We start from the raw sequence: 16,602 nt of genomic DNA on the forward strand, positions 1-16,602 counted from the left end.
GCCATTCAGAATTCAGAACAAACCATGTAACTGCTATCACAAAATTTCAGCATTTCAGTACATAAGACCATGTCTCAATTTTATCCACCAGTGGATATTCCTTTATATTCTGAATCTTTGTTCAGTTCATACTATTTGTTCAATTATCAGTTTCCAAACTAGACTGACACACATTTGTGTTGTGGAAGACAAAAATACTAGATTGCCTCCTGGAATTCTCACATGAACTTTAATAGCTGAATTGGGGCGGGGGGGGGGGGGGAATCTCGCCGCAACCTGGCCTCTAAAGAGGTTCCTGGCAGCACACACTGGAAGAAAACACACTGGAGGGAAATCCTTCAGTCGGGCTGCAGGCCCTCCCCTCTATGTGGCTCAATGAACTGCACCTCACTTTTAGCTGGCATAGTGGCCAGAATCAAAAGGGAGTGTTCCTGGGATGAAAGCCCTCAGGAAGCTCAGCAGAAACATATTGTGGAAGGCTTTCATGGCCGGATTCAACTGGTTGTTGTGGTTTTTCTGGGCTGTGTGACCATCGTCTGGTAGATCTTGTTCCTACCGTTTTGCCTGCAGAGAGAAGTCTGTTAACACACTGTGTCCAGTGACAGCTGGACAGTGTGTAACATACTTCCCTCTGTAATACAACTCTGAAGATGCCAGTCACAGATGCAGGCGAAACGTTAGGAACAAGATGTACCAGACCACGGCCACGCAGCCTGGAAAACCCACCACAACTTAGTAGAAATATCTCTACTCTCAAGGAATGCGCCAGGATTGTCCCCATTGGCGCCAGCGCAACATCAGCATTGGTGTTAATTCTCCCTCACTAGCGTGTATGCTACTTATGCACTGGCAATGATGCCAATGGTAGGATCACACAGGCCCGCTGCCGCGATTGCACTGTTAATAACATTTTCAGAGGATATTCAGGGGCCAAGAGAAATTAGATGACTTTCAGAGAAAAGTTTTTCCTGTGATGGAGCCCTGGTCACAGAATGTCTCTCTGAAATGCCCACCTGGGATTTTCCTTATAAGCTCTGTCAGTAGTTGGGTGCAGGTTGCAGACACAAAACCACACCCTCTTTGAAGAAGGCGGAGAATGAGAAAGGCCTCATTGGGTTCTTCATCAGCACCAATAAACATTCCTCTACTTACACCGAGGTTTTCCAGGCCTGGTCTTACTAACACTGCTTTCAAAGGAAGAGTGGAAGTTGTGTATAGTCTCCTGATGAAGAAACACAGAACCACATGCTGGAGTCTGAGGTGCTGTCCCAAGTGCCATGGCGAGAGCAATTCCTCCTTGAGAGGATTTCCCCTTCATTCGGAATACAGGGTAGGAACAGTATGTGGACAGCAGCACTTGCTCCCGTCTCACTAGGAAGACACGCGCTACGATTAAGACCAAGAGTGGGGGAAACGGCGGCACCCAGACCTGCAACGATGATACCCGAGGCTCGCAATAAATATGCAGTCTTATGTTCTGTTCCTCCCTTTTTTTCTAAGCGGCTTAGGATGGCATTTTTAACTGTACTATATGTTTATCCCACTTTTCCCCCAAGCACATATGATCCCCTTATTTGAATTCTCACAACAATGTTGTAAGGTAGGTTCAGCTGATTGGCCAAGGTTGTCTGAACCTGGGTCCCACTAGTCTGATTCCTTCACCAGACTGGCCAAAATTGCATGGATCCCTACACTCTGCCTTCAGGATTTGGGTTCTGAATCATGTACGTGCAATGAGGGAGCTGCGGAATGTGCAGATACTAATTGTGAGTTTTAGAAAAATCTTATTTGCATGTTTTTGTCAATATAAACTATATCTGCTACTATATGTACAACACAGGCACAATTCATTAGCATTATATATGTTAGTATACCTGTTTCCTTCATTTAAATTTATATATTCCTTCATTTGTCCTGCTATCATGATATTCATAAACAATACCTTAAAATAAAGCAGGATTCCAGCAGCATCTTAAAGACTTACCAAAATCCATTCATATTTCAGATTTTGTCAGAACTGACTTCAGGTGCATGAAGCACACGTCCATTAGGACAAATGGATGTGCTGTTACAGAGAGTGAAGTTACAGCCTCTGCCACCTTTCTGTTGTCTGCAACTTTGTTAAGTCTTGAAAGCCCCTCTGGCGCTTCCCTTATTTTCCTGCTAGAGGCTAACACAGCTCCCAATCCAGGATGAACAATTCTTGTTAACCAAAGTCACAGAGTCTTTTGAACCTCCCCTTGCATAGAGCTCTCTTCCTTGGTGACAGCAACCTCTGTCCTCTGTCTTTCCACAAATCCTCCTGTCACATTTCTGGGGCTCTTTCCGCACAGCAAATGTCTAGCAGGTTGCAGTCAGGATAAAGTAACTCATTTTCCTGCTTTCACGTTTGCATGCGTCTGTGCAGGCAGCAATTGGAGCTCACGGAAACAATCCTGGTTGCTGTCGCGCCTTCGAACAGAGATGCGTCTATTTTTAAAAAAAATTCCCCCACTGATGAGCAGCTCTGCAGGCATGCACAAATGAAGCCCCACAGCCATGCTGATGTCTCACGATACCACCATCTGCATCTGCATGGCTACACAGATGTAAGCTGTGAAATTTTTTTAAAAAGGAATGCGCAGCCGAATAAAGTGCCTCCTGCCCGGCCATTCGCTTGCAAGCGGCTGCAACCTGGGATTTTTCAAAAGACTTGCGAATAGCACAATTCTTTAAAAAAAATGGTTTGGGGGAAATAACACGGGGCAGGCTGGCCTTAGGGGTGGGATCTGTGCAAAGTGCCCCCCCACGGATTTTTTCCCCCATTCTAAACCTGTGTTTAATAGCCCGTGCGGAGCAGGCCTTGGTCTCACACTCCACTCTTCACTGTCTTCAATAGCTTTCCCCAAAAAGTCAAACACAGAGTTAACTTCAGCTCTGTTAAAAAAAGGTAGTCCCCTGGACAAGCACCATTACTGACCCATGGGGTGACGTCACTTCACAACGTTTACTAGGCAGACTATATTTACGAGGTGGTTTGCCACATTGCCTTCCCCAGCCATCTGCACTTTATCTCCACCAAGGTGGGTACTCCTTTAACCAACTCCGGAAGGATGGAAGACTGAGGCAACCTTGAGTCGGCTCCAGAAACTGACTCCTGTTAGGAGCGAACGCAGGCTGCGAGCAGAGCTTGGACTGGCGAACTGCAGCTGACCACTCTGCCCCACGGGGCTGTCAGCAGCTTCTTTCATTGCCAAGTCAGCTGTGCAGAATGAAGAGGTCGTGTCGTTAGCATATTCCCTTCACATTTGGCGGTGAGGTGCTGTTGAAGAAGTGCACTTGATACGTTTTCTTCTGGACATCTGGATTCAATCATCAGTGCTCCAGACTTCAGAACCTTAGAACATCTTGGCCCAAAGGCTACCTCTTGGCAGGAGAAAGTTCCTGTGCCTTTACCCAGCATCCCAGTGCTGAAAACAGAAAAAGCCATCCATCATTATTTAATTTCTCACATGAGCAATTATATGCCAGGGCTATTTAAAACTAATCTCCACCTGGCTAACAATGAGGACAGTAGCAAACAAATCTAATCACACAACAAATTATCCTCCCCTAGTTTTCTGCAGCTCTTTAGTCTCCCAATCTCTGTACTTTTACATTTGATGACAAGCTCGGAGAAGAAGGGATCCATTTTATCCTACAGTCCTCAAGCTGCCCTGAAGTATGGATCACCTGAAATCCTGCTCATTACAACAGACAGATAAAAAGACTGGAGAAAGAACAGGTGAGAGACGACAGGACTTCCCTATCTCCTGATACCCTGGCAAATGTCACAGATGCTATAGGCTGATCCTGCATTGAGCAGGGAGTTGAACTAGATGGCTCTTTCCCACTCCGTGATCCTCTGGTTTATGGGTATCTCCAGTTGAAAGTGAATAAATAAAATAAAGCACTATGTGATATCTCTCTTAAAGACTGAAACATGCAGATTCAGGACAACGTATTGTATTTCAAGAATGAACCCCTAGCTTCACCCTCCATGCCTGTCTCACCCACCCCCCCAATGCATTTAAGATCATGATTTTGGAACGAAAGCTGCAGTACAGGTTGCAGACACAAAACCACACCCTCTTTGAAAAAGGCGGAGAATGAGAAAGGCCTCATTGGGTTCTTCATCAGCACCAAATAAACATTCCTCTACTTACACTGAGGTTTTCCAGGGCTGGTGTTACTAACACTGCTTTCAAAGGAAGAGTGGAAGTTGTGTATAGTCTCCTGTAAAATTTTTCGCTCTCGTCCCTGATGAAGAAACACAGAACTACATATACGTTCAATATTTAAATCTGCATATGACATTGTTACTAAGGAATATGTTTCAGTTTGCATCTTTGGGAAGGTGTCTTGGCACCCTCCACATCACCTTCTTCCTGGTTTTTTTTAGCTAGAAATTGAACTTGGGACATTCTGCATGGCCAGCTGATGCTCTGCCACTGAGTCATGAATCTTACCCAGTAGGGTCGTCCAAACACTGCTGGCAATCACTGGGATTTGCAACAAGCCTACATCTCTTCAGGACAAGAGAGCTCAGCCATTCCTAAGCCAACCCCCAAAAGGCAAAACGCTTCAACGTCATAACATCCCTGGACCAACCTGACATAATCTAATGCCCCCACATCAGATTTCGGAAATGTTTTTAAACAGTGAATATCAGCATTCAATTTATGATATTCTAAAATACCTTTCCTGCATTCAGCTCAGAAATAGCTGCCAGAATTTGTTGCCTAGAACCATCCGTTTTAATTCCCAGGTCCTTCAAATCACCATCTGTGAGGGTGAGAAAAGCTTCCATATCCACCTGTGAGATAGAAATCCATCATATATCATTTATGAACTAAGAGAAAAGGTGCAAATGTGCCCCACCTCCCATTTATTCTTAAGCATTCTCAAAACCCCTACAATGTGACATTTTTCATTCCCATGCAGAGCCTTGTGAACGGCTGCTACGAACAATTGCTCCACTGGCTGCAGTAACAAAAAGCCCGGGTCCATCACAGCACATTCCGTTGTGCTGAGATTGTGCTAAAGCACAGTTTGCTGCCTGTATGTGTGGCTCCTGTCTTACACAGACCACAATTACAAGTTTCCTGATTTGAATCAAGCTTCCAGTATCCCCTCCCGCCACCCAAACTGGGATTATAACTCATAGTTTAATCCAGATTTAGAGTCCTGGTTCATATGGACTTTGCAAATTTTGATTCACCTCAGCATGTAGACTTGTTCACTAATTTTTACTGCAGTTTTTTAATGCTTAGTGTCACAAGGTAGGATCGCACTGTCAAAAAGTGAACACTTTTAGTTTCAACTGAGAATAATATCACTCTTGGAATTAAGTTGGGTTACACAAACGTATACTTAGAGATTGATCCTAGGAAGGTCTACTTTTTTATTCAGTGGGGAAAGTGTTCTTAGAATTCAAGGATTCAAAGAGGAAAAGTCTATCAGTGGCTACTAGCCACGATGACTGAAGAAAACCTCTGTGGCTATGCTAAACTCCGCTGCTTCATATTGATGTATTTGGGGCTGTGTAGGGATGGGTGGAGGAAGGAGAAAGTGAGGATGATGTATGAGTCTGAAATTGTGTGCATCGAGGAATGCTGCTGTAAATTTCGTTGTGCGTGCACAATGACAATAAAATGCTTATGCTTATGCTTATGCTTCAGAAACTCTGAATCCCAGTGCCAGGAGGCAACATCAGGGAAATGCCTCAGCCTCTGTGCCTGATTGTTGGCCCACCAGAGGACTAGATGGACCACTGATCTCGTCCAGTGTCATTCTTCTTAGGAATGCCACTTTAGTCTCTCTGGGCAAATTACTCTCTATCATCCTCAGTTCCTCATCTGCAACATGGGAATATTGCCAATGTGCTTCTGAGTGAAGTTCAAGCCTCTGAAGTATTTTTAATTGGATTCCTGAAGTCCCCATCAAATGCTAATAATGATAGAAAGTTTGAAACTTGTTTTCAAAAGCTGTACTAGTCCATTCTATTGTAACCCTGTCCTTCCTCCAAGGAGCTCACAGCAGCATTCCTCATCCTGCTTCCACTCTCCCAACAGCCCTGAAAAGAGGTTAGACCAAGAAAGAGAAGCCAGTCCAAAGTCACCCAGGAAAGCTCATGGCAGAGAAGAAGAAAAGTTTGGATTTATACCCTACCTTTCTCTCCTGGAAGGAGATTCAAGGTGGCTTACCAACTCCTTTCTCTTCCTCTCCCCACAACAGACACCCTGTGGGGTTGGTGGGGCTAAGAGAGTTCCAAAGAACTGTGACTAGTCCAAGGCCACCCAGCAGGAAGGCAGGAGTGCATAAACACATATGGTTCACCAGATAAGCCTCCACCACTCAGGTGGAGGAGTGGGGAATCACACCCAGAACTCCAGATTACAGTCCACCTGCTCTTAACCACTACACCACGCTGGCAAGGATTTAACCCCAATCTTCCCAATCCTACTATAACAACAAACTATTCTGACATGAGTCATGGGTTCTGATACGATGCCTCATCTGTAACTCAAGTCAGTCATATCGAACAAACTTGTTTTTTAGTACCAAGAGCTTCTACTTCTCCCTCTTCCCCTTTGGTGACATGCTGAGGCATACTGCTGACGTTCTAAAACACAGTTCCTGAAATACGGCAAAATATAGGACCAACATTCCTTGCAAAGCAATTTCAGTCAAACTGACAGAGCAAACAGGGGGAGAAAAGGATAAAACAAAGTCTTACCTCCTGCTCTTCAAAAATAGGCTGATACTTCTCAAGTGAGAGTTTTTTCAGGATGCCTGTCAGTTCATCTTCAAATTTTCAAAAAAGAGCAAAATAATGTTAATTTTTAATGGATATGGAGAAAATAATACATTTCTATCAACATGAAACGTTGAAATAATTCTGCATGGGGCAAGGACCATAGTGAACAGCCTGAGGGATAACTTATCCCCAAAACTGCTTCCAGATAGGAATTTCAGCTCTTCATGGAAAGTAGAGGGTCTCCTCATTAAAGGGAAATGTCCACACGATACTGTGTTTGCTCCAAGCATCACTCATGGTGTTCCCTTCAAACTGGATAAAAAATAAACCTGTTTTCATCCAGTTCAAAGAGGAATGGGCCATTACAGACTATTTCTGAGATGCAAAGGATGGGAAACTAAGAGGACTCAACCATAGGGTGGTTGGTACACGGTTGTCTTCCCTCCGTTAGGTGGGAAAGGTCTATCTGGCTGGTTCAGGATCTCCTATAATTTGCTTATCAAAATACGGAGATTGACTTCCAACTGGTTCTGGTGGTTTTTCCGGGCTGTGTGGCCGTGGTCTGGTAGATTTTGCTCCTAACGTTTCGCTGGCATCTTCAGAGGTGTATCACAGAGGGAAGTCTGTTTCGAAACAGATTTTTCTCTGTGATACACCTCTGAAGATGCCAGCCACAGATGCAGGCGAAATGTTAGGAACAAAATCCACCAGACCACGGCCACACAGCCCGGAAAAACCACCAGAACCAGTTGAATCTGGCCGTGAAAGCCTTCAACAGTACATTGACTTCCAACTGCTCCTTTTGCTGCCAAAAAAATTAAAAATCAGAGTCTTGTGGCTCTTTAAAGGTTACCACAGGGATATTATATTTATACACTTTTTTGGACTGGACCTTGATGGGCCCCTATCTATAAAAACAGATGCAGGTGTTAATCTGTAAATTGCCTGTTTACTTTAGGGGGAAGCCTTCTTATCTGGAACGGAGTTCTTCAAAGGATTTCAGTTTGTTAAAGTAACTAAAAGGTTAGTGATACATTCAGCAAAATCATGTGACAAAGAAGTGCCAAGCTGTACAGACTGCAGGTGGAGACTGCACACATGAAAATGCCCCAACACAAAAATGTATAGGTCTACAAACATATCAGCATATCAAGCCCAATTTGTGCTCTATTATCCAGTTTTATGCTGGGATTGCAGCACAAGAGAGCATTCAAACACCTCCTGTTGGTCCCTCAAGAGATGGATCACCAGATCACGCCCGTGTGACATGGAACCACTGACCTTCATCCGTCAGAGTCCCACTGCTGGAGCCACCGCTGCTCTTCCCTTTCCTGTGAGAGGAGGACAGAGAGGAATTTGCACTGTGGACCTTTGGTGACGGTGACGGTGATTGCGAGGGCGTGAGAGTTGGGGATGTGCTCTTTGAAGTAGAGGAATTCTCGGAGGGAAGATTTTGGTTCACTTCCAATTTCTGTTTTGTTCAACACAAGGAGAGAAATATTCTTGTAACTGAAGCCCAGTACCATATGACTGTTCCTTACTCAAAAAACCCCAAATACTTGCATGAAATGGAGAATGTAAGCAGATACTTTTGGATACTTAAAATAAACAGGCAACCAAGCAGATACTCTTGGATACTTTAATCTCCTTATATAACTAGGGTCTACAGTAATTAATTTTCATACAGATGAATACGAAGACTCATCGTTGTTAAAAAAGTTGTGTGGGTGACAGAGCAGCAATGGGATGGTGACTTCTGCTGGCTAGCAGCTTTGCTCCCTTTGCGGCCCAAGGCCCGAATCTCACATAGCACAAAGAGGTTTCTCACACGCAGAGATTTGGTTTTCTCTATGGTATACCAGCCTTCCGCAGCAAAAATGGACTTCTACTGGCTAAAGAGGTGCAATCAAGGTGTGTGTGTGTGTGGGGGGGGGGGGGGAATTCCCAGGTGTTGTAACCATTTTTGGCTTCCAGCAATTCATTTTTAAAAGTACTATTCTAAATGCATTCTACTAAGACAATAAATGCCTTACTGTTCCACTGAGTTCCTGCTGCCTCAGGGGGAGGGCGGTATAAAAATGTAATAATAAATAAATAAATAATAATAAATAAAGATCTCCATATATTTTTAGAATACTGAAGGAAACATTTCTTTTTTTGCACATGCATATTATATATTTTTAATCCACTGGGGGGATTCTGCTTCAGGTGACCCCCCCTCCCCACACCTTCTGAGATTAGACCAGCAGCAGCCTTGCAGGGGGCCTCCTCCACAGGGGTACCAAAACTCTGGGACTGCCTCTCCCCAGGGAGACTCACTCACTCCCTTCTGTCCCTGTCTTCTGCCAGCAACTGGAGGGATTTTTTGTTTTCTTTGTTTCCCTCAGTGATCCCTACTTTCTACCCTAGTTTTTAATTGTTCTTATATTTTGCAGTACTTTATGTCATGATATATGAAAAAAGAGAAAGGTTCACTAAAAGGTCATCTTCTTAGTTAGCAGAAGTTTGCAAAATCCAGAGGACGGAGACAGTCAGTCTAGGGGCAAGATGTAGAACAATTGACCTTTAACATGATTGGAGAGTTCAACTGTGACTCAACTGTGACACAGAGTTCAACTATGTGACCCATGAGAGGCTGAGGCCTGGGCAGAGAAAAGTATCCAGTTGGATGTATGCATTGTATATGCTATGCTAAGTTGAGATATAGAGTCTGAGAGTTAAGTTCTGTGTTGAACTTTGTTCTTGTTGAAGAGTTCTGTATAGTATTATAGTCTCGTATAGCATAGACTTGTGTAACCTTGCAACGGCCAGGGCAAAATCTTCCTACGGAAAGAACATCTTGCGTAGAAAGTATTCTTTTCCAAGAGTAGTAGAAGGTTGCAGTGAGTGCAAGAAGACTAAAGAAGAAGAAGAAGAGTTTGGATTTATATCCCCCCTTTCTCTCCTGCAGAAGACTCAAAGGGACTGACAATCTCCTTGCCCTTCCCCCCTCACAACAAACACCCTGTGAGGTAGGTGGGGCTGAAAGAGCTCTGAGAAGCTGTGACTAGCCCAAGGTCACCCAGCTGGCGTGTGTGGGAGTGTACAGGCTAATCTGAATTCCCCAGATAAGCCTCCACAGCTCAGGCGACAGAGCTGGGAATCAAACCCAGTTCCTCCAGATTAGACACATGAGCACTTAACCTCCTACGCCACTGCTGCTCCAATTATGAAAGTGGACTGGATGTGCGTTATTTTGCATGTGAGCAGGGACGTAGGTATAGATTTTTATGGGGGGGTTCGGGGGTGGGCCACACCCCCACCCGCCCCTAGGGCATGGCCACACCTCCCCAAGCCCCGCCCCTCGCCTAGCACTTATAAAAGCAGCTCTCCGAGGTCGGGGCTGGCAGACTCCCCTGCCCTGCCCTCCCCTCTTGGCAGAGGCATAGAGGGAAAATGGAGCCTGGTGCAAAATCTGAGTTTTGCACCTCCCTCGGCAGCCACTGTGATGCTGGAATCCACCCCCAAACAGCATCACTTTCAATGGTGTTTAAACTAGAGAGCCCAAATGCTCCTTTTAAATCCACCTTAAAGGGAGAATCTGGGGTCCCTAGTTAAACAACATTAAAAGTGATGCTGTTTTGGGGTGGATTATCCCCCACCCTGAAACAGCATCACTTTCAATGTGGCGTAGTGGTTAAGAGCAGGTGCATTCTAATCTGGAGGAACCGGGTTTGATTCCCTGCTCTGCCACCCGAGCTGTGGAGGCTTATCTGGGGAATTCAGATTAGCCTGTGCACTCCCACACACACCAGCTGGGTGAACTTGGGCTAGTCCAGGGGTCTGCGACCCGCAGCTCTGGAGCCGCATGCGGCTCTTTCAGCCTTATACTGCGGCTCCATGTGGCCTGGAGGTCGGAGGGTAGTGTGGGCGTGTCCCTCCAGAGCAGCCACCATCCCCCTCTGCCATCCCCGCAGCTGCCATCCACTCTCTGCCTCACAGAGCAGGTGGCTGCCTGCTCCATCGGGCAGAGGGGGTTTCCCTGCCCAATGCCGCTGCCTCCTGCAGCGCGAGAGGCAGTGGCATTGGGCAGGCCATGGTCGCCATCCCCCCCTTTGCCCCATGGAGCAGAGGGCAGAGGGAATTTCCCTGCTCAGCACCTCCGTCTTCCAGGGCTTGAAGGAAAGGTGAGTAGAGGGGCCGAACCGGAGGCAGTTCCATGCAGAGCCGCCTCTCCGACTCAGTAGATCCTTCGGGCCATGGAAAACAGGTCCAAATGACTCTTTGTGTGGTAAAGGTTGCAGACCCCTGGGCTAGTCACAGCTTTTCGGAGCTCTCTCAGCCCCACCCACCCCATAAGAGACTCTCCTGATAGTACATCCCAGGTTTGGTGAAGTTTGGTTCAGGATGTCCAAAGTTATGGAACCTCAAAGATGTAGCCTTCATCTTCTATTAGCTCCCATTGGAAACAATGGAGGATGGGGGCACCCCCTTTGGGAGTCCATAACTTTGGACCCCCTGAACCAAACCTCACCAAACCCGGGTAGTATCATCAGGAGAGTCCCCCAAACAATCCCTGAAAGTTTGGTGCTGCTAGCCCAAACAATGCGCCCCTGCAGGCCAAAAACCAAAAAAGCACTAAAAATGTTTTTAAAACCCACAAACGGAGGGGCGGAGCTTCGGACATGAATGGGGGGGTTCAAACCCGAGAACCCCCCCTTACCTATGTCCATGCATGTGCGGGCTTATACCATGATTTCCCCAATATTTTGATAACAGTATTTCCCCCTGTGCTGTAACCTAAAAAATGGCCCAATGTAATTGCTGACTGCAAAGAAAAGAAAACTGCTTTGGAAATCACACCATAATGCAGGAAATCCCTGCATTATGCCTAATTAGAACACTAAACTTCCCCAGAGATGTTTCAAGGCATTTCTTTAAAATAGAGACATTAATTCGCTCTATACTTACAGACCCCAGTTCAGCAAACAACTTAAGTACCCAGCAATGCCAGGCAACCAAGAATTGTGGAAAGAAGCCCCACCCACCCGCTGTGTATCCCTTTGTCCAGTGTGACACCTGCAAGAATAGGAAACTCAAAAACCTTTGGAACAGGTTTGTCACCAATGGCTTGAGCATCTTCCATGCTCGGAAGAGAGGGCGAAGGAACGGACCCTGCTCCTGTTTGTTGCTGGTTGGGTTTTTGTTCAGATACACCAGCTGTTTTTTTCCTTTGTGCTGCAATTTGAGACAAAACGCTGTCTGCACTGCCACCTGACAAAGGAAAAAATATACAAAGATAAGACACACAGTTCCAACATTCAACAATTTCACATTTCCACTGCTGATTTTGATGGATTTTAAGTTGTTCTTTATGTTTCTTTTCTGCTTGCTGGGTTCACTTAATATAACAACCACTTCCACTACCCCTCCTTGTCATGGGGGAGGGGCTTGTGTGCTTTAAGTAAATGGAGAGCTATGCTTGAGGTTGTGTATTCTACCAGGTCTCAACTGAAAAGCCAGACTAGAGGATCCACCAACCCACCAACCATGGTAAGAAACCAGAAAAATAATCCCATACCAGATCCGTTACTGCCTGAGTCAAAAAGGACCATGTCGGATGCCAGAGTTCCTGGGCATCCATCGACAAATGGGCTACAGGGGTCAGGAGCTATGCAGGGTTACTAGAAGAAAAACCACAGAAGCAACAAAAATGCACTGTCTGAAAATGTGTGCCTTTATGACCTGCTATTATAAATCAGAACCAATAAAGAAAGGCTGCTTAAAACAAACGTTTGAACGATGGAAATAAATTTATTCGGATTAAAAGATTACAAAACAAAGCCCCCTTCCACATCTGTTTCGGGGGCGGCGGGAACTGTCCCTAAAGCGAGGCTGCCCCGTGTTAAGTCCCCCCAAATGGGTTATTCAAGAATCATGCTGTCCAAGATTCTTTTGTTTTAACATGGGTTGCAGCCACTCGTGAGTGAACGGCTGGCTGGGAAGCGCTTTAATCGCCTGCGCTTCTCTTTTTCTTGAAGTCCCCGCTTTGCAGCTGCGTGGCCACACAGGGTCATAGGGACGTCTCGTGCCGTTGCGAGATGTCAGCATGGCTGTGAGGGTCTATGCCTGCCTGTCCGCGAAGGTATGCAGCGGAGGAAGGGAGGTAAAAAAAGATGTGCCTCTGCGCGAAAGTGTGGCAGCAGCCCACATTGGTTCCGTGGGCTCCGTTTGCTGCCTTCACGGAGGCATGCAAACGCGACAACAGGAGAGCAGGTTACTTTATCCAAACTGCCACCTGCTCTGCCTGTGCTGTGCGGAGGACGCTAAACCTCTGCAGACCAAAGGTGATTTATCACAAGAAGTAAGATGTTGAGTGATGTTGAATTAGAGGAAATTCAGAGATTGTTAAAATTGTCCTGAGATGGTGACCTCTCCCCGGTCGCTCATGATGTCTCCCAAACGCCAGCACTCGCCTCAGCCTGCTCTGAAACTGCTGCAAACAGACTGTCATGGGGGGACCAGGGGCTTCCCCAGCACAGTGCGCAGGCCCCACTGGGCCCCTCCTCTCCCTCCCTTCTGGTGGGGAAGCTGGCCGGCCCCCACTGGCCCCACACTCCTGCTGCCGGGACCAGCCTGAGAGGTGGCAGGGAAGAGAATAGTGTGGCAGGATGGAGTTGCTGCTGCAGTGTCAAAAAGGGCCTGCCAGGGGAAGTTGCCAGGCAGGGCGGGACCCAGGAGACTTGGGGAGGGGAGCAGAGAGTGGCAGAGAACTCTCCACCACCTCACCCAAGCCAGCACCGTGTCCTGCGAGTGCTCCACTCGTCCAGACTCGAGGGTAAACAAAATCTGTTTTTAATGATGGAGAATTGCAATGGAATAAACGGCTGGCTTTGCCAGAACTGGGATTCAGCAAGTAAAGCAATATATTCCCTAATGAATGCCCTCCTCGCAGAATCCTTTGAGAATTCCCTTCCCCCAGAGTCCCTCAAAACGGAAACCACTAGCCAGACACAGAGCCCTCCATGGTCAGGGGAAGAGATAACTGCATAGCTAGGTGTGAAACTGGTTAAGAAGCTGCCATTAAGCAGGGGAAATGAGGGGCCAACATCCCCTGCCCATCCTGGGAGCCATGACAAGACAGGTCTTGACTGCCAGGGGCACAGGGGAGGTCAAGAGAGCCGCCAACCCAGGCAGAACGGCAGTGAGAGGGTAGCTCCCGTCCTTGCAGGACTCAGCGTCTGAGGCAGCGTGGGAGTCCAGAAGCGGGAAGAGTCAGGCCCGGGCTCCTCTCCTAGACCTGTTGCAGGCTCCACTCCCACACTGCCTCAGACGATGGGCATCCTCTCAGGGACAGAAGGAAGGAGCTAGGGAGAGAATCCAACACAGGGGTTGGTCAGCAAGGGACTGGGCATACAACACACCCCATATAAAAGAGGTAGAATCCTGGAGGCTGGGGGGTTGATTCTCGCACAGCTGGGGAATCATTACACCTGGAGCAAACAGGACTGCTATGGTACCCGAGTCATGGAACAGCGACCACAATGCTGTCAGATTCAGTATCTCTGCATGCGAACAAGTGACAACTACTGAAGTTACATTCGCCTTCAGAAAGGGAAATTTCTCAAAGATGAGGGGGATAGTGCGCAGGAAGCTGAAAGGGAAAATCAAGAGAGTCAAAACTGTCTAGGATGCTTGGAGGTTATTTAAAAACACAGTAATAAAAGCTCACATGGAATGTGTTCCGCTGGTTAGGAAAGGCAGCACCCAGTCCAAAAGAAAGCCACCATGGTTAACAAGAGAGGTTGAGGAAATTATCAGAAAAAAGAAAATGTATTTTAGAAAATGGAAGTCCAGTTTGACTGATGAAGAATATGAGAGGGAACACAAATGGTGGCAAAAGAGAAGCAAGTTAGCTGTAAGGGAGGAAAAAAAGGATTATGAGGAACGTATGGCTGCGAACATTAAGACCAGCAACAAACAGTTCTTCAAGTACATCAAAAACAGGAAGCCAGTAAGGGAAGCGGTAGGCCCGTTAGATGACAAAGGAACAAAAGGTGTGCTAAAAGATGACAGGGAGATTGCAGAGAAGCTGAATGAATTCTTTGCATCTGTCTTCACCCAAGAGGAGGTGAGGAAAATTCCTGCACCTGAACCAAGCTTCTTAGGAGGTGAATCCGAGGAACTAGTGAAGATAGTGGTACACAAGGAAGAAGTTCTGGCAGCCATTGATAAACTAAATGCTACCAAATCCCCTGGCCCAGATTGCATTCACCCAAGAGTTCTTAAAGAGCTCAAGCATGAAATTGCTGATCTTCTCACTTTAATAGGCAACTTATCCCTGAAATCAGGCTCCATCCCTGAAGACTGGAAGATGGCCAATGTCACACCAATCCTTAAGAAAGGATCTAGGGGGGACCCGGGAAATTACAGGCCAGTCAGTTTGACATCTGTTCCTGGTAAATTAGTAGAATCTATCATTAAAGATAAAATTATTAAACATGTAGAAAAGCAAGACCTACTGAGAAAGAGTCAGCATGGCTTTTGCAGAGGCAAATCCTGTCTTACAAACTTACTAGAGTTCTTTGAGGGTGTAAACAGGCATGTGGATAAGGGGGAACCAGTGGACATTGTCCACTTGGATTTCCAAAAGGCTTTTGACAAAGTTCCTCACCAGAGACTATTGAGAAAACTCAGCAATCAAGGAATAAGAGGGGAAGTCCTCCTATGGATTAAAAACTGGTTGAGAAACAGGAAGCAAAGGGTGGGTGTAAATGGGAAGTTCTCACAATGGAGAGATGTCGGGAGTGGTGTCCCCCAAAGATCCATTTTGGGACCAGTGCTCTTTAACCTATTCATAAATGACCTGGAAGTAGGGCTGGGTAGCGTGGTGGCCAAGTTTGCAGATGATACCAAATTATGTAGTGTGGTGAGAACCGCAAAGGATTGCGAAGAGCTCCAAGCGGACCTTGATAAATTAGGTGAGTGGGCTAAGAAATGGCAAATACAGTTCAATGTAGCAAAATGTAAAGTGATGCACATAGGGGCAAAAAATCCAAACTTCACATACACGCTGCAGGGGTCAGTGCTATCAGTCACAGACCAGGAAAGGGATTTGGGCGTCTTAGTTGATAGTTCCATGGGAATGTCAACTCAATGCATGGCAGCTGTGAAAAAGGCAAACTCTATGCTGGGGATCATTAGGAAAGGAGTTGATAATAAAACTGCAAGGATTGTCATGCCCTTATATAAAGCCATGGTGCGACCGCACTTGGAGTACTGTGTTCAGTTCTGGTGTCCACATCTCAAAAAGGATATCGAAGTGATAGAAAAAGTGCAGAGAAGGGCAACGAGGATGATTGAAGGATTGGAGCACCTTCCTTATGAGGAGAGGCTGCAGTGTTTGGGACTCTTTAGTTTGGAGAGGAGATGTCTGAGGGGGGATATGATTGAAGTCTATAAAATTATGCATGGGGTAGAAAATTTTGACAGAGAGAAATTTTTCTCTCTTTCTCACAATACTAGAACCAGGGGGCTTACATTGAAAATGCTGGGGGGAAGAATTAGGACTAATAATAGGAAACACTTCTTCACGCAACGTGTGATTGGTGTTTGGAATATGCTGCCACAGGGAGTAAGTGGTGGGATGGGCCACTAATGTAGCTTTACAAAGGGGCTTGGACAGATTTATGGAGGGAGAGAGGGGTTGGAGTCTATGGCTACCAATCTTGATCCTCCTTGATCTGAGATTGCAAATGCCTTAACAGACCAGGTGCTTGGGAGCAGCAGCAGCAGAAGGCCATTGCTTTCACATCCTGCATGTGAGCTCCCAAAGGCACCTGGTG

At 46.3% G+C, this 16,602-nt stretch overlaps 1 protein-coding gene across 1 annotated transcript in view; it reads right to left on the minus strand.

Moving 5' to 3' along the window:
• Positions 1-2,717: 2,717 nt before the first annotated feature.
• ANKS6 (ankyrin repeat and sterile alpha motif domain containing 6) overlaps positions 2,718-16,602 on the minus strand; it is a 30,253-nt gene continuing 16,368 nt past the window's right edge. Inside the window, 6 exon segments of the mRNA XM_048516156.1 lie at positions 2,718-3,449; positions 4,185-4,278; positions 4,718-4,834; positions 6,758-6,825; positions 8,060-8,249; positions 11,862-12,031. Coding sequence (XP_048372113.1) covers positions 3,400-3,449; positions 4,185-4,278; positions 4,718-4,834; positions 6,758-6,825; positions 8,060-8,249; positions 11,862-12,031 — 689 coding nt within the window. The 3' untranslated portion in view covers positions 2,718-3,399.

Source organism: Sphaerodactylus townsendi, linkage group LG14 (genome assembly GCF_021028975.2).
Source record: "Sphaerodactylus townsendi isolate TG3544 linkage group LG14, MPM_Stown_v2.3, whole genome shotgun sequence".
In the NCBI taxonomy this organism is placed as follows: Eukaryota; Metazoa; Chordata; class Lepidosauria; order Squamata; family Sphaerodactylidae; genus Sphaerodactylus; species Sphaerodactylus townsendi.